Raw genomic sequence first — 24,648 nt, forward strand, 5'->3', positions numbered from 1 at the left:
TTGCTCTCTCCATTTCTGCACGCTCAGCACCCACGCTTAACACAGTCATCAGTTCACTAACCCTCCGACCCTCCCACCGACACCCTCCTCCTCCTCACCTCACTTCACCCCTCTCCAAACTGTTAGCCGGCCGCCTGCTAGAGCCTGTTGGATCTCTCCTCAGACACAGGCTTACAGTACTGTAGGTGGATACAGTGATAAAGTTATTCTCTGCCTCTGGGATAATGCTATTAAGCATGAGGGGAGATGCTAGATGAGACTATTTGTCACGCTGACAGGACGGCATTGTCAGGGTTTTAGCTGCAGAGAGGAGGAGAACAGAGGAGAAAGAAAAGAATGGACTCCTCTATTCTTCTCCCTCCTCTCTATTTCAAGAGCAGCTTGTCTGTTGGTGACATGTAAACATTAGACGTCCATTATGGGCTGCTTTGTCCTCGATAAATCACTGTCGCTAATGTAGCAGGGCTGTTTTTTTAATGGTATTTAAACAATCCGAATGCTGGGCTCTTTTGTGTGGAAAGTGATATAGATGTAGCCAAAAGCTGTCTTAAAGGGCCTGCTTCTTCTTCTCTGAAATAGGGTTGATAATAATCTCCATATAATTCTCAAAATTAGCAAAATAATTAAACAGATATAAGCAATATACGTAAGAACATAATAGTTAACCATTTGCTTTGTGACTGAGAGTTAGATGAGAAGATTGATACTGCTCTCATATCTCTGTTAAATATGAAGCTACTGCTAGGAGACGGTTAGCTTAGCTTAGTTTAGCACAAAGAGTAGCAGCAGTGGGAAACAGCTAGCCATAGCCATAGCCCAAATACAAGTTTTTGTATGTATTAATTAGTGAGCTTTAGAGCTGCTGATAGGTGGATTCGTTCTACCTTTGGACAGAGCCAGGCTAACTCTTTCACTGTTTTTGGTCTTCATGCTAAGCTAAGCTAACATCCCCTGGCTTTAGCTTCATATTTAACATACAGACACAAGAGTGGTATCAATCTTCTCATCTAAGTGGATGTGCATATCTCCCAAAATATTGAACTATTTCTTAAAGGTAAAGTTGAAAGGCCATCAATAGCAGATCGTTCTTTCAAAGCAAGTGCAGAACAGTGAGTTTTAAGAAGTGATAAATGTGTATAATCAGTGATAATAAGAATCGCAATGCCAGAAATTCATGCAAAGATGAAAAAAATGTGGATAATGCGATGAATGAATATCCATTTTTATCCACTCTCTAAGCTAAAAGTAATATGACTGACATTGTCTATTATCTACTAACATTAGCTGTGTGTCTGTGTGTGTGTGTGTGTGTCTCCCAGGGTGAGGCAGGGGCTGCAGGCCAGAGGGGTCCTCCGGGTGAGAGAGGTAGACCAGGGCCCCCTGGTGGTGGAGGTTACCACTCCAAGGATGCACAGCCCATGATTGGGCCAGTCGGACCCAGAGGAGAGAGGGGAAGCCCAGGCTCATCTGGCCCCCCAGGGCTCCCCGGAACACCAGGGTCACCAGGAAATGATGTGAGATACAGTTTCATTACACTTACAGCACTGTAGCCTGACTTTTAATTTATTTTTTAACTTTTAATCAGCTCCAAATCATGCAATATCCAGCTTGGCTGTGAGAAGAGGTGATGTCAGAGGCACTCACTAGCTCCATCTGCTCTTGTAAATAATGAAATTTTTAATTATCTACCTTGATTAATGTTTTGTTTTTCTGTTCGTTTCTCTATTTTTAAACAGGCTGTAGTCAATTATGATGAAATCAAGAACTTCATCCGCCAGCAGGTCATCAAGATCTTTGATGGTGAGGGCATGTGCTAATCTCTGGAAATGTACATTGTTATGTGAATGTTTACTGTGTATAACGCTGCAGTTTCTAGACTAGAGCAACATTTTCTCTTCAGTATCATATCTCTCTTTTAAAGAATTATTCAATTTCTCCTCTGGGACACCTCTTCTCTTGGAATCATTGTTGCATGCTTCCGCTCCCCAGAGAGAATGGCCTACTACATGTCTCGTATGCAGATGCCAGTGGAGATGGTGGCGTCCCCAGGTCGGCCTGGGCCCCCAGGGAAGGACGGAACGCCTGGTAATCCCGGGTCTCCAGGTGCACCTGGACTCCCGGGACAGATCGGCAGACAAGGCCGTCCAGGAGGCCAAGGTCCCCCAGGTGAGCCTTGTCACCAATAATCTTTCAAGCACCATAGCTGTAAACTGTCATGTGGTCAAAATGTGTGACTCTCTGTCTATAGGACCACGAGGACCACATGGAGAAAAAGGAGATAAGGGTGTTGGAGAGATGGGAGATGTAGGACCTCCAGGAGCACCAGGTAATGTGGACCACTGGTCCATGGCTGATCATCAGTGATATGGGACAGCCATTAGCAAGTGCATTGTGTTGTGAAATGTTGGTTTATCACATTTCGGCCATATTGTGTTATTTAAAGCTGTACAGTAGCTAATAGTTAGCAACTTTGGCACATTTCACCATGTGTATTGACAAAACTTTTTTTTTTTTTTTTAAAGTTTAGACATTCAAACATTTGAATTGTAATTTCAGTTACAGTAAATCCTTTCTCCTGTCACATTTTGTTGAGGCGCTGACATCTGCAACAATCTTCCACTAGATATTTAAAGTGCTTTATGCACAATCGCAAGCTACGTCTGATGCTAAACCCTTCTGGCAGAATTGGCTAACTTTACATAAATTATGCTAATTACTTAAAACATTTGCATTTGTTGTTGATTAGTAAATGATAAAAGTAATTGAATACATTAAATTGTCTCAATTAAAATTACCAGGCTAATTCATACCACCCAGATCTACATCTGACAATCCTCAATCATCATGGAGTTTAGATAGCCTTGGCTAAATTAGCAAATTAGCATGGAGCAGTTATTTATTTTCAAATGATCAAAATAGGATTTTAATGCTAGTTTAATGTTCCCACCATGTTCCTCTGGTAATGGTAATAACATCATCTATTGGAGATTCTTTACTTATTGGTGTGTACTTACTTGATTTTCCATATTTTGTGATGCAAGTGGATCTCCTTAAGAAGTCCTTCATCTTGTTTTTACATTGCATTGGTGCTGCAGTGTTAAATGACAACACTTTACTTGGGGAAGTTGTATAGCAGATGGATTAAAATAAACCTTTAAAGGAAAAGTTGGACATTTTGGGAAATACTCTTATTTGCTTTTTTGCCGAGAGTTAGATGAGAAGATTGATACCACTCTCATGTCTGTACGGGAAATATGGAGCTACAGCCAGTAGCCACTTAGCTTAGCATAAAGACCAAACAGGGGGAAACAGCTAGTCTGGCTCTGTCCAAATGTAAAAAATGTGACTACCAGCACCTCTAAAGATCATTAGATTAGATTATATTCAACTTTATTGTCATTACACATGTACAAGTACAAGGCAAAGAAATGCAGTTTAGGTCTAACCAGAAGTGCAATAAGCAAGTGCAGGATATAAGAGAGACACTGAGCCTTGCGATGTACACGCACTGCCAACTAACACGCTATGTATGCGAAGGGTAAAAATATAAATTTGTGCTTTTATAAGAGCCAGGCTAGGGCCCTATGAGCTAAGCTAATCTCCTGCTGGCTGTAGCTTCATATTTAACGGAAGGACATGAGAGTGGTGTCAAACTTGTCATCTAACTGCCAGCAAGAAAGCGAATAAGCTTATTTCCCAAAATGTTAAAGTATTTCTTTAACTTTTCTCTGTAAAATGTTTTGGTTTATCTTTTTGAATATACCCTCTTTAAAGTACCAGGTCAGTGACAGTGCCAAAATCATTACATTCCCTCTGTTTACTTTGTTCTTCCAGGTGTCCCAGGCCCCCCCGGCTACGGTAAGATGGGACCCCCAGGTCCTGTTGGCCAGCAGGGTGTTCCTGGGATCCCAGGCCCTCCTGGGCAGTCTGGTGCAAAGGGAAATGATGGCCGGTGTAATCCTGGAGACTGTATGAGCCATCAAGTAGAGTACAGCCCCAAGGGCCCACCTGTCAAGGGCCCCTGGTAGAGGGCTAGAGGTGATGGAGGAGAGTGGCAGAGGGGACTGATGCAAAGAGACTACGGAGAAGACAGGAAGCCAAAGACCGTGACCCAAAGTTATTAAATCTGACCACAAGATGAAATAAAGGAGCTCCTTTGTTGTTGAATTGTATAGATTTACCCACACAGATTTCTACTGTAGTTCTGGGCAAAAATCCACAATTTCTTTCTAAGGGCCCCGCTGGAATGAGGCCTGCGAAGACACACCAGCAGCACATTTTTATTGCATCATTCTTTTTCCCTATGAATGCCAATTCATTGCTATATTACTGCCTCTTATTTTGGTCTCGCCTCTTTTTTTCTCTCACTGTGTTTCAGTGCTTTTGTACATTTTCAAACTACCCAGGGGAGGTGACAAGAATCACAATCTGTATTTTCTTCTCCTTGATTAATTCTCGCCCCCTCTGGTTTTTTTTTTCATTTTCTCTGTCTAAATCTTTGGAAGAGAATACACACAATTATTGTAGCACTTTGCTTCCACCTCTCATATCTTTGTTCCTTTCTCACAGAATCACATTCGAAGTGCATCCCATGCATTTCTAATATTCTGTCTCAGTGCTTGTGGTGTGATACATATTAGAATTTGAATTGTAAGAGAATATCCCAAGAAATGTATTTCAGTTCTGTAGAAACAGATGTCAAAAACCTGCATTCATACCCTTTTTGATGGATTGACTGCTCTGTATATATTTATATTTATATATATATAGTGGCTTTTTATACTTTTTCAACAGATTTGATAAAAGGCATACACATGGCAAGTCACTTATTTTTCATCGTCAATGGTTATAAAGCAGCAACAGAAGGAATTAACCAAAGGAATATTTTTTCTAAGGTCTATGAGCTTTTAAAATGGAATAATGTGTTCAGTGAAAGACAAATTATTTATAGAAGAAAATTGCATTTACACAAGAAAGCATATTGGCTTTTGTAATTATGTTACTAAAGTTCATTTTGTGTCATTTTAACTCCGGTCTTTTTGGAAATAGCCATTTTAAAGCATCTCATCTCATTTTGTATTCCAAAGTAGCTGTAATAGCCATCTGTCTGCTTCACCAGGCACTTGTTCAAGAAAATATGAGCAATAATTGAGCCCATTCACCACAGGTACTGTAACGCAGCACACTGAGCACGGCCACCAAGCCCACACGTAATCACGTAAAGATAAAGAAAATATTCTGAAAAGCACCACAAACGGCTTTTGTAGTGTTACATGTTACTGTATTTTGGGGTTGTTTTCTGTTATTTTTTAATATAATTTTTATATGTGGAAGTCTGTGGACCTTTAAATCACTACCATCTCTTACCATCTTTAATCGGCAGTTTAAACTATGTCTCTAAAGGTAACCCATGGGAAATGTTCAACTTGAAACTGAATTAAATTGCTTTTCAAAGAGGCTGTATCATGTGGTTATCATTATCGACCTGTGTTGTATCAAACACTATTCAAATACAGTTGTCCATCCATGAATGGATTCTGAGACAGTGGGCCCCCGGGCCCCCCACCTCTCCTGCAGAGGAGCAGACCCAGACTGAAGTTGTATTTGCTTTGTATCTCTTTGTAGTCTTTTGTGTCTCTTTGTGGTCGTTTTGTAGTTGTTTGATTGACTTTCCAACAAGAAATATTCCTCAAACAGAGGCTCTGGTCCACGGCCCCCCTGAGCCCTTGGGCCCCTGGGCCTGTGCTTGGTAGGCCCATTCAGCAATCCATCTGTGTGTCCATCAACTCTCCAGCCTGTGTAAATATTTCTTTACCGTCATTGTTGGCCAACCCGTATATATATTTACTGTATTATTGAAAATTTGATAAAAAAAACATATATTTTGAAAGCAGCATTGTACAAGTGTGGTTGTTTTTCATTGCACATGTGCGTTAGAACAATTATACTGTATAGTCTAGTACAGTACTGCACGCTATTGTAGTGTGGTGGGAACTTTTGGCCTTGGTGGTGCAAGAATTTTGATAAAAGCTGAGCATCTGCAGCATCTGGAAGCGTGGGAGTTTATTTACATGCATTAATTGATACTATTAAAGATTAGGAGAAATGAAAAGAAAAGGAGCTAAAAGAGGTGAGCCAAACTAAAGAGACTTGTTTCCATTCCCCACACGATACAGAAGAGCATTCGATTTTATAAAAGGTTCCTCTTTATTGGTTAGGGTTGACCTGGACAGCCAGAAAAAAAAACCCTCTTTACAGATGATTATATAAAGAACAATAAATAGCTTCTGTTGATGAAAATAAATCAGTCATTCAATCGCTGACACCCTGTGGAAAGCTGACAGTGGCATAGGAAGCACATTTGGGCTGATTCGTTTCGAGAAAAAGTCGTTATATCTGTAGGAACTTTTTATTACTCACTGAATTCATTAACACAGGATTTTTGTTGGTGCATATCGTAACCCATTCCTTTTTCTCTACATAATAATCAACACACATTTACAAAGATTTACAGCACTGCATTGTGGGAGATGGGAGTGCCCATCGGGACATGCTGTTGCCAGGCAACAAGAGGAAGAGATAAAGCTAGTCGTTAGTTTCTAAAATGAGACTTGGGTAGAAAGCAGGGAGGGGAAGGGAGGGGGGGCAATATACACATGAGGTAAATCAGGGATTTCACTTAAGTTTACAGATGGAAATAATACATTTTGCAATACAGTACAGTACTGAGTGTAAATTTAGGCTTCAATCATTTATTGGTCCTTTTTGTACACTTTTAAGGCATCAGGTGTGATGTCGCAAGAGAGGCAGGGCATTTAAATTTCAAAACACGTCTCAAACAAAATATTGCATATGTAAAACCATTTAAAGTGACCACTTTGTAAAAGAAAAGCACCTTTTCACCACGCTTGGTTTTCAGCTCCTCTCAGCTCATACTGTGGTGGTGGGAGACAAGAAGATGCAATATAAATCTGTTCCTCTTTCACTGCTGGAGCAGGGCTGGGATTTTTGGATGGGACTGACACTGACATCATCCAAAAACACTAGAGAATTCAGAAGGATGTGGGTGGCTGTGAGCTGCTGTTGTCATGGTGATATGGGGGATTAAGATGAGAGTATGTCCCACCAGTCAAAACTTCAGGTTGTCAGTTTCAGGAGGGGGCGCTATACACCCAGTCACTATTATTGTCCCCCACCCCTCGTTCTCGATGTTGTCCTACTGAGAAGAGTGGTCTCTCTCCTTCTCTCTTTCATTCTCCCTCTCTCCCAGGTGTTGTGAGCTGCTGATGGAGAGACAGGACTCTAAACATTAGGTCCTTTGATTGTTCCCGCCTCCTGTAGTCTCGGGGAGGTGTACGCTGACGCAGCCAGACACATCGCTGCCTCGCAAAAGCCTGGGAGGCCTGCCGAACCTGCCTTACCGGGGCGACCGGCCTCTCCAGCTGCTCCCTGAGGTCCTCTCTCGCCGGGCCTGCCGTCCCGAGCCACACCATCAACACCAGGAGGACCTGTGGAGGGAGAGGGTTCAACATCAAGTAGGGATTTTTACTGATTTCCGGGGGGTCAAGATCACTGTTGAGAAAATCTCTCTAAACCCCATTCTAGACTTGGATTACAGATGTGTACTGTATGTATGCATATATTTAAATTGTGTGTATGTGTGCACGGGGGAGTGTGAGTGCATTTTCCACTGTTTGAATTAATGTGTACTGTTGCAATCCTATTACATTCTCATTCAAGAGCATCTGTTAAATGACTGGAGTTAATGATGCTTTTAAAATGCCTCTGAGCAGCCTCTCCTGTGGCAACAGCTGTAATGCCAAGTCCTTCAGTTTCTTGTTGCACCCTTACTTTACTCTTCAAAGCAAAACTTTGGTCAGTATTACATACTGTTTTACATGTATGTGCATAAATCTTGCACAGTTCCATTGTTTTTCAGTTATTTGAAGCTTCAGCTCTTACCTTGTATTCCTGGGGGTCCTGGTGGTCCTGGATGGGGTTTACCGGGATCTCCTCTTTCTCCCTTTGCCCCTCTCTTTCCTAGGGAAGACAAAAGAGGATGGGCTCAGATGTACACCAAAAAGCCATACTTTCAACTGTGTATTCATAATATGTAAATGTATCGATGCTCTACGGTCTATTTTTACCTTTAAGTCCTGTGTTTCCAATCTGTCCAGGTCCTCCAATCATGCCAGGAATGCCACGGGCACCAGGTAAGCCATGTGGCCCCTGAGGGCCAGGTGACCCAGCAGGTCCAGGAGGCCCAGGAGGTCCCATTACACCTGCTCCACCAAGCACAGCCCTTTTGGCACTCACTGCCACTGCTGCTAGCCTCTCTGTGACAGAGCAGACAGCATCATCATTTTGATTAAATTACCTTTGATGATAGGCAACTGATTGCTCAGGAGATGAAAGTAGTTTCGGGAAATTAGCTAATCTAATCTCCCCTATGGATATCAAAGGTAAATATTCAGATCTAGACGCTCACCCTGCAACATCTTCAACACCACTTCAATAATATGCTGGTCAGATGCATCCCGTCCCTGGAGAGAAGAAGCGGAGACTGAGCATCGCAAAGAGGCAGCAACCGACCAAGTGCATCAATCAATATCCCTATATGTTCCACGCATCATAAATGTGATCAAGAGTGAACTGAACTCACTGATGAGCCCTGAATGCCTGGCATGCCGGGTACTCCTCGCTCTCCATTGAGTCCCCTGGGACCAGGCAGTCCTGGTGGTCCCTGGTCTCCAGGTTTACCAGGGTCTCCAGTGGGTCCATTGTGCCCGGAGTCACCCCTGATTCCTTGCTGTGAAAAGAGGGGAATTGAAGAAGAGTGAATTTATGGAGAGTAAAGAAAGAAGCCAATGAAAATCGATGATGTTAAGAGTCAAAAAAAAAGAAAGAAAGAAGGGAACAATTGAAGGAAGGAAGGAAGCTCAAGTCTGGAATTTTTATGGAACAGTCATGAGATTTTCACATAGTAGAACCTCACCTGTCCTTTGGGCCCAGGTTCACCAGACAAACCCTGTCACAGCAAACATAGAGACTTTGTCATTTTCACATTCATCACTTCCATCCATCATTTCTGCCTCAGAGACACTCATTGAGCAATAATTCAAGAATGATTCTTGTAAATGAATGTCGAAAAATGCTGCTTCAAAGAGCCAACGTGCATCATTGCTTCACTGTCATGTAAATAGCTCATTTGCCATCTGGATTATTATGGGGATTCGTATGCAAATTCAAAGACAGACTTCCTCTTCTTTTTAACTTCAGTATGGTCATAACATTTCCTGCTATATATCACTTTGCTTTGATGCCTTCAGAACCAAATGTTTAAACCTTCTTATTTAAAGCCTGCAAGTTTTAGTGTTTAGTAGATTCACAGACTTTTGTTGTTATTTATAGCAAAAAGTTTGAAACAGCTTCAGGTTGTGCAGTCATGATTTTTACCTTTTCGCCTTTCTCGCCAGCCAATCCCTCAACACCGGGGTCACCCTAAAAGCGACAGAGAGAAAAAGATCAAGAGGGGGAGAGAGAGGGATGACTGTAGAAAATGTTTGTCAGCATAGAGCTGAACAACAACATACAACAATATGAGATAGGTTTATGAAAATCCAGTTTAGAAGAGCAAAACTGCTACTCACAATGTCTCCTTTTGACCCGACCTTTCCTTGGAAGCCCTGGAAAGAGAGATGGGTATGTAAATGTGGTCAAATCTAGATTATAATATCCTAAAAAATAAAAACAAAAAACAAATATTGATTCAAGCCAGTGACACCACAGATCACAAAGTAAGAAAGACGTTGTCTCATCTCTAAAACAAGGAAGATGAGGATGCTTAGATTATCATTTATGTTGCTTATTTACTGTCTGTTGCCTGCCTCATTCAGTGATTTATTGTGGATTCAAAACTTTTATTCATAGGTAAACACTGCCCCCAATGGACAAGTCTGGGTAACTAAATTATTCTGAAGTGTATAGGCAAAGATGCACATGTTTTACAAAGCAATATATGTATTTGTTCATGCACAGGAAGGCACAGACCTTGTCTCCCTTGGTTCCACTAAGACCCTGGGCACCTGGAACACCAATTGGTCCTCTCTCTCCTTTGTTTCCCTGTTAAGAGACATGAGAATTTGTATAACTGCAGATCAGCTAAAATTTGTTTTTAGACAAAGAAATGAAAAGAAGCAACTTACAGGCTTGCCGACGACTCCTTGTGGCCCAACTTCTCCCCGCTGGCCTCTGTCACCCTGTTGAAATCAGGTGAGGTGAGTATATTTGGCTCATAGTTGCAGATTTGAGTGCTTTCATGTGATAATTCTGGATTTGTACCTTGGGTCCGGGAACTCCTTCCATACCAGGCTCACCAGGAAGACCAGGCTCACCCTAGGAGAATGCAGTTAAAGTACAATTACTCACCCTACAACACAATACAAGAACACAACTGCAATACCTGAAAAAAAACATCCATATATTGTGTATATGTTAATGTCTTACCAGAGGTCCGGAGGCACCAGGCATGCCAATATGACCCCTAGGTCCAGGCTCGCCCTAACAAGGGAAGAGAAAGGAATACATTTAAAGAAATAAAAACCAGCAAAATGCGGTCACCATAACATGATGTAATATGAGTTTTTAAAAGGCTTACCTTAGATCCAGGCCCTCCCTTTGACCCAGGACTGCCAGGCAATCCCTACAGACAGAAAGACTGAAATGAGTGCAAATCAAAGTATGTATCTTGGGTGTCCTGGTGGCCTAGTGGTAATGATGCAAATCATATAGTCGCAATGTCCCTCTTGTATTCAGACAGTATACTGTCTTTTCATATGTTTGAAATACAGAGAGTGAACCTGAAAATGCAAATTGTAATGAATGTGGGTATTAGTATGTGGGTGGTAATAATGCTGATGCCTGATATAATAATTATAATGAAAATAGGCCGAGCTGCAGTGTCAGCTATCGGCATATACCTTGCAGTGATTGTGTGTGTGTGTGATGGTATATCATAGTAGGGCATAAAGCAGTGTAAGTTATGGTGTTTGAGTTTGCAGCAGTGCTGGTGTCACCGCAATGACCACACAGCAAAGTGTGCATCTCATGCTCCATTACTCCTTAGTCAGAATGACGCGCACACACAAAGACACAGACACACACACACACACACACACACACACACACACACACACACGAGTATACCCACTGGTCTGATTGTGATAAATCACTGTCGGTGGGAGGGAGAATGCTATTTCAAGGTGGTTTAAATTCTAAAACAGTGTTGGTCACAGGGTCACTCTAAACCTGGAGAATAAAAGAAAACATACTAAGATTTATAGGCACCGCTGGTTTCCCCTGTCTGTGTTCTGGTGTTGCTGAATTGGGGAGGAGAACAGACTGACCCCCTACGTGGTCTGAGTGACAATACGTGTTTACAGACGGGCTTATTTGCATGTGCCTTTAGTGGCATTGCTGAACAATCCTCAGACAAACAGATTTCACCCCACTACACTGAAGGATCACTCACCGCTGCTCCCTGAGGGCCAGGAGGACCAGGCATCCCAGCCTGGCCAAGGCTGCCCTGCAGAAAAGAGAACAGTAAAAGAGTAAATTGCCATCTTTTACTGAGATTGAAGTTGATCATCATTATCACGGCTGGCAGAACTTACCTTGATTCCAGGAATACCAGGTGTGCCGTCTTTTCCATCAATACCCGGCAGACCCTGAAAAAGCAGGCAGATGAGTCAGTGGACTTCATCTGGCACACTCTCTGAACACCAGCGCAACTGTGTAGTGCACAAACAAAAGTGCATTTACTCACATTCTCTCCCTTTTTGCCAACCGCACCCTGTGGGCCCTGGATACCTCGGCTGCCCTGCAGAAGATAACCAAACCAGCGTCAGGCTATTCGCAGTCAGGATCACTGTCTCCATTCAAGTTCAGAGAAGTGTTTCATCTTTTTTGTCTTGCGCCACTGCTTTGACAATAAAGTTCAAGGGAAAACTCTATAAGAGTCACCTACTTTGTCTCCCTTGTCTCCTGCCTCTCCAGGCGGTCCCTGAGGGCCCTCCTCACCCTGCAAACAACAGAGAGAGACTTTGAGGACCAAAGGAGAACTGTGGGTACCTGTTTTTATATGAGTAGTCTAGTCTGCTTGTGTGTGTTTGTGTGTGTGTGTGTGTGTGTGTGTGTGTGTGTGTGTGTGTGTGTGTGTACTTACAGGAGGCCCAGGAATTCCTACAGGCCCGTTGATGCCCTTGTAACCACGAGGCCCCTGTGGGAAAACAAAAAAGTGCCATCAATCACTTCAGATCAGGGAGGATGCAAAGTCATGGTAGCCTACTATTCATTGTGATAAAGGGGTAATTAGCGCTTAACTCACTTCACTAATGGGAGCTACACAGAGAGCCAACCACTCTTGCTTTGGCACTAAGCCGGGGCGCTAACTTGGCTAACGCGGCTAATGTTAACAGTAAGACGGATGGCTACAGCGGATCATTAACTACAGATGGAGGCACTGTGGACCCAGACAACCCCAACTCATTAGAGGAGGGGAGAGATTTGTGTTAGCATCATTTCCATATGTCCCCATTGCTGGTAATGGATGATGTTTGTGTAGTGGGGGCAGGTCTGGCTGTGCCTCCTTGGTGCTCATCTAAGAATTAGAACAGCCTTGTACCCAAAGAGAAAGAGGACGAAAAAGTTAGATGTGACTGTGAAAAAAGAAATGGCAGGACTCACTGCTTCCCCTTTAGGACCCATCATTCCCGGATAACCCCTCAGACCCATCGGACCCTTAAAAGGAAGCAGGGAAAAACAGGGTGAGACATAATACCATGCGAAAAAAAATACATTAGCCTGTGTTTTTCTAACTTTGCCAAGTGACTAAAAAAGTTGAACTCTCAGCATACCGGAGGTCCTGGGATGCCCTGTTCCCCAGAGATGCCAACTTCTCCCTTGGGACCCTGATGGAGGAAAGGAAAAAGAACAGGCTGATTAGTTGTTCTCATTCTGTGATGCTCTCTGTGGCACAGCTGCCTGCTACCAATCATGGCACAATCAAACATTTTCACAAAGCTGTAGGAGGTCTTGATTGTGTGTACATGTCCACAGAGTTTGACCCCAGAAACTCTGAGCTCAACAGAAAATCCAGCCGAAAACCAATCTGTGTTGTTGGTAGCATTTGTTGTCTAAACTGGTTTTTGATGGTCGCATACCAGCATGTCAAGCTTTTTAAAAATCTAGCTCAAGCTAGTCAGCCAGTTGAAGCTAGCTGGTCAAAAAACTGTCAAACAATGAAAAAAAAACGTACCATGAGATAGTCAAAGTACCTGATGGAGGATCATTCAATTTCTTGCTGAGAGTTAGATGAGAAGATCAATAGCACCCTAATGCCTGTTTGTTAAGTATGGAGCTGGAGACAGGTGGTAATTAGTTTAGTTTAGCATAAATAACTGTAGAAGGGGGTAACGGCTGGCTTGGTTCTGGCAAAAGTTCAAAAATACTCCTACCAACACTGCTAAGGTTTAAGAACCGATAAAGAAAAAGATATGTTGAGCTAATCTTATTGGTCACTAGCTCATTTTTTACCCTCACCAGCATCATGCCATGCCTGTCCAGTTATGGCCAGTAAAATCCATCCAAAACAAAGCTTGGGTCATCGATTAGTTTTAGCTGGTGTAGTTATATTTTTCAGCAGACTAAAGATAAATGTGATACTGGTCTTGCTCACTAAACTACTTGTCTTTGGCATCACATAATCATCAGTAACACAGCAAGTAGAATTTGTTTATTTTTTCAAAAGGTATCTGTGTATTGGTTTGAGCAGCTAGTGGGGGTGTAAACAGCTTGTGCTGGCTGTCTTCAAAGAAGAAAAGAGAGAACGGCACAGTGCAATCTTGAGTCATGGCAGGTCTTCTAAAATACTGGTCTGCCTGGGAGGATTGATAACTTGGTGCGTTGAGTGTTTTGAGTGTCTAAGGCTTCTTGTGCGTGGAAGATCAGAGGCTAATTCCTGGGGCCTGGCTAGCCGCTCCCTTGGAGCCCACTGTGTGCTCATTAGCTCTGCTTAATACAGCGAGGTGAGAGGGCTGCGCAAACCCTGACTCTCTCATCCTCCCCTTCATGTACCTGGCTCTTCACCACCCCTTTCATCTGGCTCGCTGCATGCTTACTGCAGGGCCCGGGCCAGGCCTGACTAATCGCAGCCAGATTAGTGCCAGTCATGTGCCTCGGGGGGCTTCATTAGAGCTAATCCTTGCTTCTGCTGGTCCTGAATGGTGGGTGAGTGTGCAAGGCTGTACAACATGTACATGTATGGGTGTTTGAGTGCATGTGTGTATCCATTCGAGCAGAGATTGTGGAGCTCACCATTTTTCCTATGCTACCAGACTCTCCGAGAACACCAGCACGTCCTTTGTGTCCCTAGAGGGCAACAATCAGTAGAGTGTCATAACAATTTTGTAATGTAACACAATTATTCATGTTGAAAAAATGTAAGCTTAGTGTTTCAGGGCGACTTGAAACAAACAGGCAGACTACTCACCTTGACGCCCTGCAGTCCCTGGGGGCCTTTAGGTCCTGCTGGACAGTTAAGAGGACACTGTTGACGAGAGAAGGAAATATATGGATTATGAAAAGTGAAGTTGTGTCAAAACACATTTTTAAGAAAAGGGATGTCATTAGATCTTACCTGGAAGTCTGCACTGCCCTCTTCTCCACCAATGAACTTCCCTGGAGGACCCTAGATAGACAGATGGATGGATAGAGATAGACAGATGAAGAAAGTCACCTGGTCACAGTTGCCCCTACTCCCATGAGCTGAGCCAGCACCCTCTCTTTCTCTCTCTTTATCTATTTCTCCCTCCATCTTTCCTTCTCTCTGTTTATAGATTGAGTTAGAAAGTAAAGTATCTCTACAGGGGATGATGTATTCCTGCTACAGTCAGATGAGACAGCCTACTGATCTAATGGGGGTTTATTTACCCTAGGACAGCACTAAAGCTAAACAAATACACTCCCCTGGGCTGGGAACATCACTCTCAATGAAGACACCCCCCTTCTTGGAACCACTCAGAGATGCACACAGGAGAGTACAAATACCACTGGAAAATAGACTTGAAGGTGTACCGCTCAAAACAGTTTGCGGTATTTCACCACTAACTGTCTGTTGGGACCTGTACAAGCAGCAGTGAGCGTTGGCTGTGCTAGGTGCTTTGTTATCATACAGTACATTTTAAAATCACATTAACTGCTGCTGGTTTTGCACTTTACACACATGCATTAGTAGATGTGATGTTGAGTTTGTCTTTGCTTTACTTTTACACTGTGATCCCATTCAATAATATAAGTAAACTGCAATTAGATTGATGTAACTATATGCTTGATTAAGCCCAATGAGCTTCAGGTAGCTTGTTTATCTCTCACCCCCTTTTACAGCTGTTCTCACCAATCTCACTGAAAAGATATCAATTAGCTAGAATGCTAGAATGATACATTTGCTGGCCGATAAATGAGCTTGGATTTACAGAGGGTGGACAAAATAATAGGGATACTGTACATGCAGTGTAATGCAATACAGGGGGTAGTTTGTGTTCGTCTCACATGTTGTTACTGTAATGTATTGTATGTACAGAAGATGCTCCTGTTATTTAATCCATCCCCACTACAACAACATGATACTCAGCAGCACTCCAACCTCTTGATCTCAGGTTTTCCAAAGGCATTCTAGCACCAACACCATCTTTGTTCCATTACAAAATCAGAGATCAAATATGACGGATGGATAAGATATTTCCTGGACAGACAGCCCTGGGTGGACACTTACTGGCTTGCCAGGAGGTCCAGGAAGTCCTGGAGGTCCAGGTGGTCCCAATATACCCTAAATGAAGTGGAGGAAGGATAGAAGCTGTGAATAAGAAGCTGAAAATGTAAGGGTTCTGGTATCTTATAATCTGTTTATAAGATGTCTTTGAAGTCATGAAGGCAGTTAAAAACAACTGAAGCTGTTGTCCTACCTTTGGTCCATTTGGTCCAATTTCACCTGGAAGACCAATTGGCCCTGGAGCGCCCTAGACAAAGAGACACAGAGAGCAAGAAAGAACAATGTGTACACATCCCACCAGCCACAAAATTATTCCCACATCCCAAAGCAAAGCCAAAGTGATAAAGGCATAACTGTATTATACCATACAAGCTACTTACAGCAAGTCCTGGAAGGCCGGGTCCCTGTGTGGACATAAGAGACGAGGGGTTAAATTACTGTATCACAAGTGGAGCCAATCCATCAAGTATCAATTAACATGTGCGAAAACCAATTAATAATAGCAGCAGCAATTCAGTAATACGTGTGTACAGTGTCAGGGCGCAGGGTAAACTGTGCTGAGGAAGAACAAAGACACAAAACGCAATCAGTTTATGTTTGCTGCGTCTTTTGCTTGGAATTAATTATAAACAAAGTAATTAAGTAAGTAAGCCTTGTTGGAGGAAGAACAGCCCACAGGGCAGGATCTCCTGTCTCTGCAGCGCATGGCAGCTGGGTGTACAAGCACAGCCCCCAGACAGGATGCCTGTTAATGCTAAACAAAGGATTTAACTAATACTGTTGCATTCAAGCATGACATTGGATGACTCTGGACTTAATGTTTGAATATATTGAATGAAGTCTGATTGATGGACACTGAGCACCACCTAGTGGTGTTAGACTGTGTTACAGATGATGTGCTGGTACGCTTACAATGCACTGTTAAATTGACTGGCCTTGCATTTGCTAGTGTGCATAAAGTCAGTGGTTGCATTTAATGATAATACGTGCATAAAATGTGGATCATTGATAGCACTTCATTAAGGACTGTGTGTAGGAATAAGGCTCATGTCAGCTGTAGAAGGCATATGCCACATCTGGGTAAATTGAACCCAAAAGGGGGCACAGCTGGTCAGGCATTCAGGCATGAAGAAAAAGGGACTCGGGAGGGTTCCTTATGAGACCAGATGGGTTACAATATGTTTGTTAGGAAAGTGACTAGGCTTCAAACAATGCCTAACTCAGCCCGTCATAACTCATTTTCATAAGTATCACGACACTCTCATGAGACACAGTGTAATCTAATTAGTCATATGTACCTTAAATAAATAGACAGTAATTACATCTACTGAAGAACTGTACTTGAGTATTTACATTTTATGCCACTTTATACTTCTACTCAACTACATTTCAGATGGAAATATTGTACTTTTTACTCCACTACATTTATCTGGCAACTATAATTACTATCTATTTTTTCAGATTCAACATTTAAAAAAATAAAACATATGATGAGCTTATAAAATACAATGCATTAAAGATTAAACCAGTGGTTCCCATCCTTGTGGACTTGTGACCCCTTACAAAAAAAGCAGTATCTAGTTGGGGCTCCTCGTCATGTTTTAGATGTATGTGAGTATGTGAGTTAGCAGCAGACATTTCCCCTCTAAACTTCTCAGATATTTTTTTTTTTAAATTGTTCAGAGCCCAAAAGGCAAAATGATCCAATAGTTCACAGAAAAGCAAAGTTAGAGAAAAGTGCAAAGAATGGAAACAATTTTATATAGCAGAAGATGTTGTTTTCTTCTTTTATACCCAGTAGATCATCTCATGACCCCACCCCTCAGATATATCTTGTGACCCAGTCTGACCCTTAGGTTAGGAATGACTGAACTAAACTAACAAGCAGTTAAAACTAGCTTCACCTCGACTAGCTACAACTGTAAAATGCTACTTACACATTGATACATCAGTAACAATCTAATAATGTAATATTTAATAACATATCACACAAAGAGTTTTACTTTTGACACTTTTTGATACATTTTGCTGATAATACTTCTGTACTTTTACTTAAGTTGGAGTTTACATTTTTACATGGTTCTATTGGTACTTTTACTTTAGTAAAGAATCTGAGTACTTCTTCAACCACTGTATACAGTATAAGATAATAATTTTAAAATATATTAGATATTTACTCATCATATCTACTTTATAGTAGCAAAAAGGTGATAGATAATAAATAGTTTACTTACAGGAGGTCCAGGTTCACCACCTGGTCCAGGTTGACCCTGCAGACAACAGAAAACAACAATATAACTATAGTAGTGACATGCTAGAATCTCACACAAATAAATGAGGACAATATCCTCAGGGCATGAAATTAGCTTACATGACGTTCAATGTCATACTGGAGGCAAAATAATATTTCATTACTTCTGAAAGAAATCCTTAGAGAGACAGCAGTTAAGATAATAGGAATATGAACGCTTTATTCCAGCAACACCACCACAAGGTGACACATGTTAATGTCTGAGTTACAGGTTTTCCACAGAAAAGCAGTATAATGGTGCATTTGATCGTTTCAGGTGCAGGTTTAGACACTTGCCTTAGGGCCAGGGCTCCCGATAGGACCTCGATCACCCTTTGCTCCAATCAAACCCTGGAGACAGACAGTAAGAGATGTTAGCAGGCAGATATGCTAGACATGTATATAGAGGTCAAAATAGAGAAGGAAAAACATTGAAGAGGTTCAAAAAGAAATTATCAGATACCCCTGTGCTTTCCACAGGCTCTATATGTCTTGAATTCATCTTACAACATTTAATCGAAGTTGACACTGTTCTTGTCAGTAATTAGGAAACAAACCCAAGATTGAGATTCCAGGGCGGATTACTGGCTAAATCTCTGAGGAATGCATGTGAGTGTGTTTCTGTTAGCACGTGACCAAGAAGAACTGACACTCAATTCCCCTCCAAGACCAAGACTGAAGCAACAACTTGCTTCCACCAGAAAAGCTGCACCATCAGGTAAATCAATAACTGAAGTGCATCAAAGCTATAAAATCAATTCAAACTCATCTGCTTGTCTCTATCTCCAACTCCTCGCTACTATCGCTATTACTAGAGATTGAATAGGTGTAATCAGCGAGGGACCTTGTGTTGTAAAATGATAAATAAATTACCGTGTACCTTGTATAATGGGTTTGACATAACGTATATTAACCTCATCGTTTGAATATGTATTCCTAATAATTTGTCCTAAATGCAATTCATTCAGTCCTGCAATGCACATTTCTATGACTGAAATGGTGAAATAAGCTTTAATTACTAAATCACTGTGTTGACAATAAACCAATAGTTAGGAGTTCAAAGGTCAGCACTGCAAGTGCCAGGAGAGTTTTTCTGTCATTAGAAAATAAAGACCCAGACCACAGAGGGAAAGTCTGACTGCTTTAATATGAAAATAACTCAGCAAATGTACAGTATCTTAATGTAGTTTAATGGCCTTGTTTTCCTTAAAAATCTTGAATTGGAAAAAGATATTAAAATAAGAACAAACCAGAGAAATGGGAAGCATTCAAAATTCCTTTAAATATTACATTAAAGCTAAAAAAGGCTTAATGACTTTATAATGACTTGAAGGTACTCTGCAGAGGTTAGATTGTAAACAGTTTTGTTTATATTCAACATTTTTCATCAAAACTCATTGTGCGGATCCTTAAGGTGTAACATTTTTAAAAAATGTTCTACCTCATGAAGCATCTGCAAAGCCAGACCATGTCGGACACAATCAAAATCTTGTGAAAAACCGAGTAAGTGAACCTTTAGTTTTGATTGTTTTGACAAACTACTAATACGTCCTAAACTCACCTTAAACAGTAAACAGTTCCATCCTCAAACTCCATTGCTGATGAAGACTGTGTGACACTATTGAAAGCTCAGGAAAAAGCTAGTACTAAGTATTAGTGGACCTGGAGTTGGGAGTGTTCTGTCAAATTTGCAAAGCAGTCTATATATATATATACATATATATATATATTTTTTTTTTAATAGCCCTCTCCAGTCAGCACGACTGTATATCACATCACTCCAAACTCCTGGCTTGTTTGTGCGTCATTGTGCACAACACAGGGACCCACCCAAAACATTGCTCAACACAAACAAATTTTAATATAAATTTTGATTCTTTTCTTTCATTGACATATTGTTCATGATAACCTAGACTGTTCGCTTTCATTTGATGTATTGTTTAAAATGCTTCACTAGTAATGACAGTTCTTTTAAATTCATTTTCTTTTACACTGTTGCTTATCTAACTATTCTTTGTGTGATTTTTTTCACATTTGTATCCTCAATTTTCTATTCCTTATTAAGCAGTTGTTTTTTTTTTACATTAAGCCTCTCAGAAGGTTTCTTTTGGGAAGTAGTTTTTGTTATAATTTCATTAGCATTTTCAAAACCATTTCTCTCTCTTTCTTACACTCTTTGTCTCTTTCTCTCTCTGTCTCATTCTTTCTCTCAAACACACACCAAATACCAACATCAGTCAGTTACTTACATCAATGCCATTCTCTCCTGGTGCTCCATCAGGACCTGGCTCTCCCGGCTCTCCCTTTTGTCCCTACAATAAAAAAAATACATTATTTTCATAGACAAAACCAAGTCTTGATAAATCAAACATCAAAGTTTCTGTAATATAAAATCTAAGAAAAAGTACAGTACAAACTTACTGGTGGACCAGGGGGCCCAGGAGGTCCTTTATCTCCCTGCAGAGCGACAGAGTGGAGATGTTAACCCTTTTTGTTTGGTATTTGGTCATTTAACATATTTAGCTTTACAAAAGAGGTTTCCGACCTTATGTGACTTACCCGTTTAATTAAAGGTTAATAAATAAAATAAAGACATTATCACAGGCCTGTGTGTTAGACTAGTTAGGGTACATGATGAAAATGGACATCATGGGACAAGTTGAGAAAGTTATACTGTTACTGAGATGGTCATGGTGGCCCTGCATTAATACATATTGCAACATTAATATCATTTTCTTCCAGGCAGGTGTAAACAATCTTTAGATCAAGTCTAAAGCTTATATATAAAAGGCTCGCTCCATCACATTGATATCCCACCTTTCCTGTGGCAGAGACCCAAAAAATGAAAAGCCACAGTGTAGAAACGGGGGGGGGGGCTACACCTTCCAGTTTGGACCAAGCAACACTGATCTCTTTCTTTGCAATGGGAGGAGTTAATATACTAGCTTATCCCAGCTGAAGTCTGGTGGCAACCTAATGCTGAGAACTTGCTGTAACTCAGCAATCTATCAGTCACATGTCAAAATGCCTATAATGAAGGTGGTACAATAGAGTTTAAGATCATAGACATTTGCTAATAGTTTAAACGTATTAGCTGATCTAAACAAATCAAATATCTAATCACATGAGATTTTGGATCAGGGAACAGACCCCAGGAACAGGGTTTTACAGGCAGCGTGTTTCCTGCTCCACTAGCCCAGCAGCCTCCATGTGTAACATATTTATACAACCCTCGTGTAGTTAACCCTGAGAATATCTCAAATGTATCACATTACTGTGACACAAACTCAGAAGTGAGGTAAGGGTCCCTTCTCAAAGACCCCTCTCTCTGCTGGGAACAGAGCTCTTTTGTGCCAGTGTGTTTTCATTTGCAGTGCCCTCTGCTGGTAAGACTCCAGTACTGCAGAGCAGCACAGGGTTGGTATTTCTCCAACACAATGATGGTCTTTGTGACAAATCTGCTGGGCAAACCTGCGTGGATACTCACATCAATGCCATCGGACCCAGGGGTGCCAGAGGGGCCTGGTGGGCCAGGCTGGCCCTGAGGTCCAGGTGGACCCCTCTGAAATACAGGCAAAAAGAAATGTTAGGACTCTCAAGCAATAAACAACAGTAAACCCTAAGCAATTCATATGGTACTGTACATATATCACAACAATATTATAAACAGTAATATCCAGTAGCAACATGAATATTATGCAGATACTGTAGAAGATCATACCAAAACGTATAATTAGATTAAAACAATTGTTGATACCAATCAAATGGGAAATAACAAATAATTCACCAATAGTAAATAACACCTAAATAAATAGTAAAACAATATTAGCTAACTTGTCATATGATGTAGGGTAGACCTACATTAAATCGGTCAATTCTGGGCAGGTCACTGCACTGTGTCCACTGACACCAACTTGTATGAAAGCATCACAACAAAAAATGAACCAAAATTAGGAAAACATTGGATAATATTGAATAAAAGTGGTGTAGGAGAGGGGCAAAAACAAAGGACTGAGGAGGAATGTGGAAGGAGGGGTCATGAGACTGGCACTGTTTACCCCCACCACCCCCACCTCACGCCCTCTCTCCACCCCACTGTCTCCTCAGCCTGTCTTGAATATCATCTCAGCGGATCAGTCAGTCCATCAGGTGGTAAAAATAAATAAATAATAATAATAACTGAATCCAACTTTGAATTGTTCAAATGTTCAAGAAAAATGTGTAAACTGTAAAAACAAACACAAATAATCCTTAAGAGTAATAACTGTTAGACGTCCAGTGGATAACATGTAGGTGTCTGTTTGAATAGGGCCTTTCACGCTCAGTGGACAACGTTTGTGTGTATGGGAGTTTGCCCATGAAAAAAAAAAACGTCAATGTTTTGCTTCATTCTTTGATTAATAAAAATCTTCTTGGCCAAAAGAAGTAACACCAGTAATGGCAAATCCTTGCCTTCAATAGTAACTCCTCAGTTAAATCTTCAAAAGTGATAAAAGTCCATACACGATACGGATGATAATCCACAGAAGATAGTCCGGTTTCATTCCACAGCAGAAAACCCATTTCATCTTTCTCTTACATCTATGCTATAAAGCCAGCTGGTGTACACAAATATATCTGTTGGTTCAACCGCCAGCATTTTGATCACTTCAACCAGCACCAAGACAGCACACAACCTATAACATCACCTCAAGACACCCAGTGCTCACTGGCCCTTTCCAGGGACCCTTATCCCCACTGAACCCCAGAATAAAGGAGCTAAGCCTGAGCAGAGCAGGTCTCAACCTCCCCTGTCCACTCACCACTTGGGCCAGAGCCAGGCACAAGGTCTGCAGTATTACCCAGGTCTTCAGCAAGGCAGAGAGAGCAGCCATGGTCCCGCTCCCCTGTCTGTCTCTCCTCGGTTCACCAAATCCTCTCTTCTGGCTTCTCTTTTCGCTCCCTTAGTCCTCTCCAGGCCGGCACAGCGTGGAACTGGTGGTGCAAAGCTGTCCAAGAGGAAGGAGGAGAGGGGGGGGGGGGCTATGTGCACTGCCCCGAAAAAATCCACTCAGGAGGAAAGAGAGAGGTGAGAGTGGAGAGGGGTGGATGGAGGGATGAAGAGGGGGTGGAGGTGGAGAGGGAGGAGGACAGAGAGAGAGGTGTAATCCTGCCCCACAGGCGGCCCTGAAAGCAGAAGAAAAATTACACTGTGCACCCATCAACACTGTGGAAAACACACACACACACACACACAGACACACACACATACAAACCTCATGTTTTCACATTAGATTTGTGGTGGGAGGAAACTCTCTGAATATGTGGTTTCTGCCACTGTGATTGGATGCTTTATGAATAATTTGCATATTTTTACAAAGTTCTCAAGCCAATTGGGCTGAGCAGCAGTCAAACTCCTCCCAAAGCTGTGGGAGTGGACCAATGAATGAAACGCCAACTGTGTAAAACACCTCAACACAGGCCTTTGAACAACTATCCACCTTTGCTTCTGTCTCTTTCTACGACTGTACTCTTTTGTTCGTCTCTTACCCTGAGGCTATCATTTGCACAGTGGTGTAAATATCTCCAAACATTTCCCATGTGAGTTTTGTACTGCATAGATGAGAGGAACTGGAAAGTTCCTTGGAGTAAATAACATATAAATTAAAGGCATTCAATTAGGGAGGAGGGAACAGAATTCACTTTGTCAACAAAAAACATGACACAAGGGAAAAGTAAGAGACAGCAAATATTGTACCTTATGATTAACACTCCCCTCTTTATGTTTTGAAGACCTATTCAAACTGAGTCATTTACTGACATCTAGTGGTCATTTTACTAAGAGCAGATTAGTTCCCACAGTAATCCAAAGTGGCTTTTTGAGGTTGAATATGCAAAACTCATGGAAATGTGAAAAAAGACCTTATAGTGACCCCTATTGTACAGAGATTACATTGCACCAAAAACAGCAATTGCCTCTGTGTCCACTAGATGGCAGCAAACACACATTAATAGATGGCAGTCTGCAGAGCAGCTTGGTTACTATGGAGGCCTCCACTGCTACAACTGAATAATGCATCCAAACACAGTACTGAGGACGCTGAGTTTAGATGCATTTATTAGTAAATTGAGATTTATTGCACACAACAGGGAATCTCAACAGACCCATTAAATAAATTAGGAAACCAGCTCAGTTGTGGCTTCTGTAGTGTATTTGTTTTGCACAATTTCACTTACTAGATTTATCAAACTCTAACTCAGAGTTGTTATTGTCTTTTTCATAATTTGCACAAAATTATTAAATATTATATATTTATATATTAAATATAAATATAAAGAATATATGTAAGAACTACTCTCCACCTATCTAATTTATACTCTAATTAAATAGGGGGCAGCATATCACATATCAGGTCACAACTGCTGCTGACTGCCGTTAGCTAGTTAGCTCAGTTAGCGATGCAACTAACTTAGCGGTCCTATTAGCTGAATGAGCACCAGAACGGGCAACGGAACCGAGATCAGCAGCCTGCCAGTGAACACGGCCAGACCG

At 41.5% G+C, this 24,648-nt stretch overlaps 2 protein-coding genes across 7 annotated transcripts in view; one reads left to right on the plus strand and one right to left on the minus strand.

The window, feature by feature from the left end:
• Window positions 1-5,893, plus strand: part of col16a1 (collagen, type XVI, alpha 1) — a 67,196-nt gene extending 61,303 nt beyond the window's left edge. For all 5 annotated transcript variants that reach the window (XM_044171026.1, XM_044171028.1, XM_044171030.1 and 2 more), the window contains 5 exons: window positions 1,320-1,514; window positions 1,737-1,800; window positions 1,990-2,166; window positions 2,249-2,326; window positions 3,835-5,893. In XM_044171026.1, coding sequence (XP_044026961.1) covers window positions 1,320-1,514; window positions 1,737-1,800; window positions 1,990-2,166; window positions 2,249-2,326; window positions 3,835-4,028 — 708 coding nt within the window. In that variant the 3' untranslated portion in view covers window positions 4,029-5,893. The remainder of the gene's footprint in view (window positions 1-1,319; window positions 1,515-1,736; window positions 1,801-1,989; window positions 2,167-2,248; window positions 2,327-3,834) is intronic.
• Window positions 5,894-6,183: 290 nt separating this feature from the next.
• Window positions 6,184-23,121, minus strand: col9a2 (procollagen, type IX, alpha 2). 2 transcript variants are annotated; one of them, XM_044171031.1, is made up of 32 exons: window positions 22,919-23,119; window positions 21,604-21,678; window positions 20,538-20,573; window positions 20,366-20,428; window positions 18,414-18,467; window positions 18,061-18,096; window positions 16,207-16,230; window positions 16,020-16,073; window positions 15,830-15,883; window positions 14,696-14,746; window positions 14,549-14,605; window positions 14,374-14,427; window positions 12,915-12,968; window positions 12,745-12,798; window positions 12,224-12,277; window positions 12,026-12,079; window positions 11,825-11,878; window positions 11,673-11,726; window positions 11,531-11,584; window positions 10,658-10,702; window positions 10,507-10,560; window positions 10,342-10,395; window positions 10,206-10,259; window positions 10,051-10,122; window positions 9,651-9,686; window positions 9,457-9,501; window positions 8,996-9,028; window positions 8,663-8,809; window positions 8,489-8,543; window positions 8,148-8,336; window positions 7,963-8,040; window positions 6,184-7,508 (listed from the first exon to the last, which is right to left on the minus strand). In XM_044171031.1, exons 1-32 carry the CDS (start codon window positions 22,988-22,990, stop codon window positions 7,303-7,305), a joined length of 2,076 nt encoding a protein of 691 aa, XP_044026966.1. In that variant the 5' UTR covers window positions 22,991-23,119; the 3' UTR covers window positions 6,184-7,302. The 2 variants fall into 2 exon arrangements, with proteins under 2 accessions (XP_044026966.1, XP_044026967.1); XM_044171032.1 differs by lacking the exons at window positions 20,366-20,428; window positions 20,538-20,573 and having other exon boundaries at window positions 22,919-23,121.
• Window positions 23,122-24,648: the final 1,527 nt, after the last annotated feature.

This window comes from Siniperca chuatsi, linkage group LG17 (genome assembly GCF_020085105.1).
Source record: "Siniperca chuatsi isolate FFG_IHB_CAS linkage group LG17, ASM2008510v1, whole genome shotgun sequence".
NCBI lineage: Eukaryota > Metazoa > Chordata > Actinopteri > Centrarchiformes > Sinipercidae > Siniperca > Siniperca chuatsi.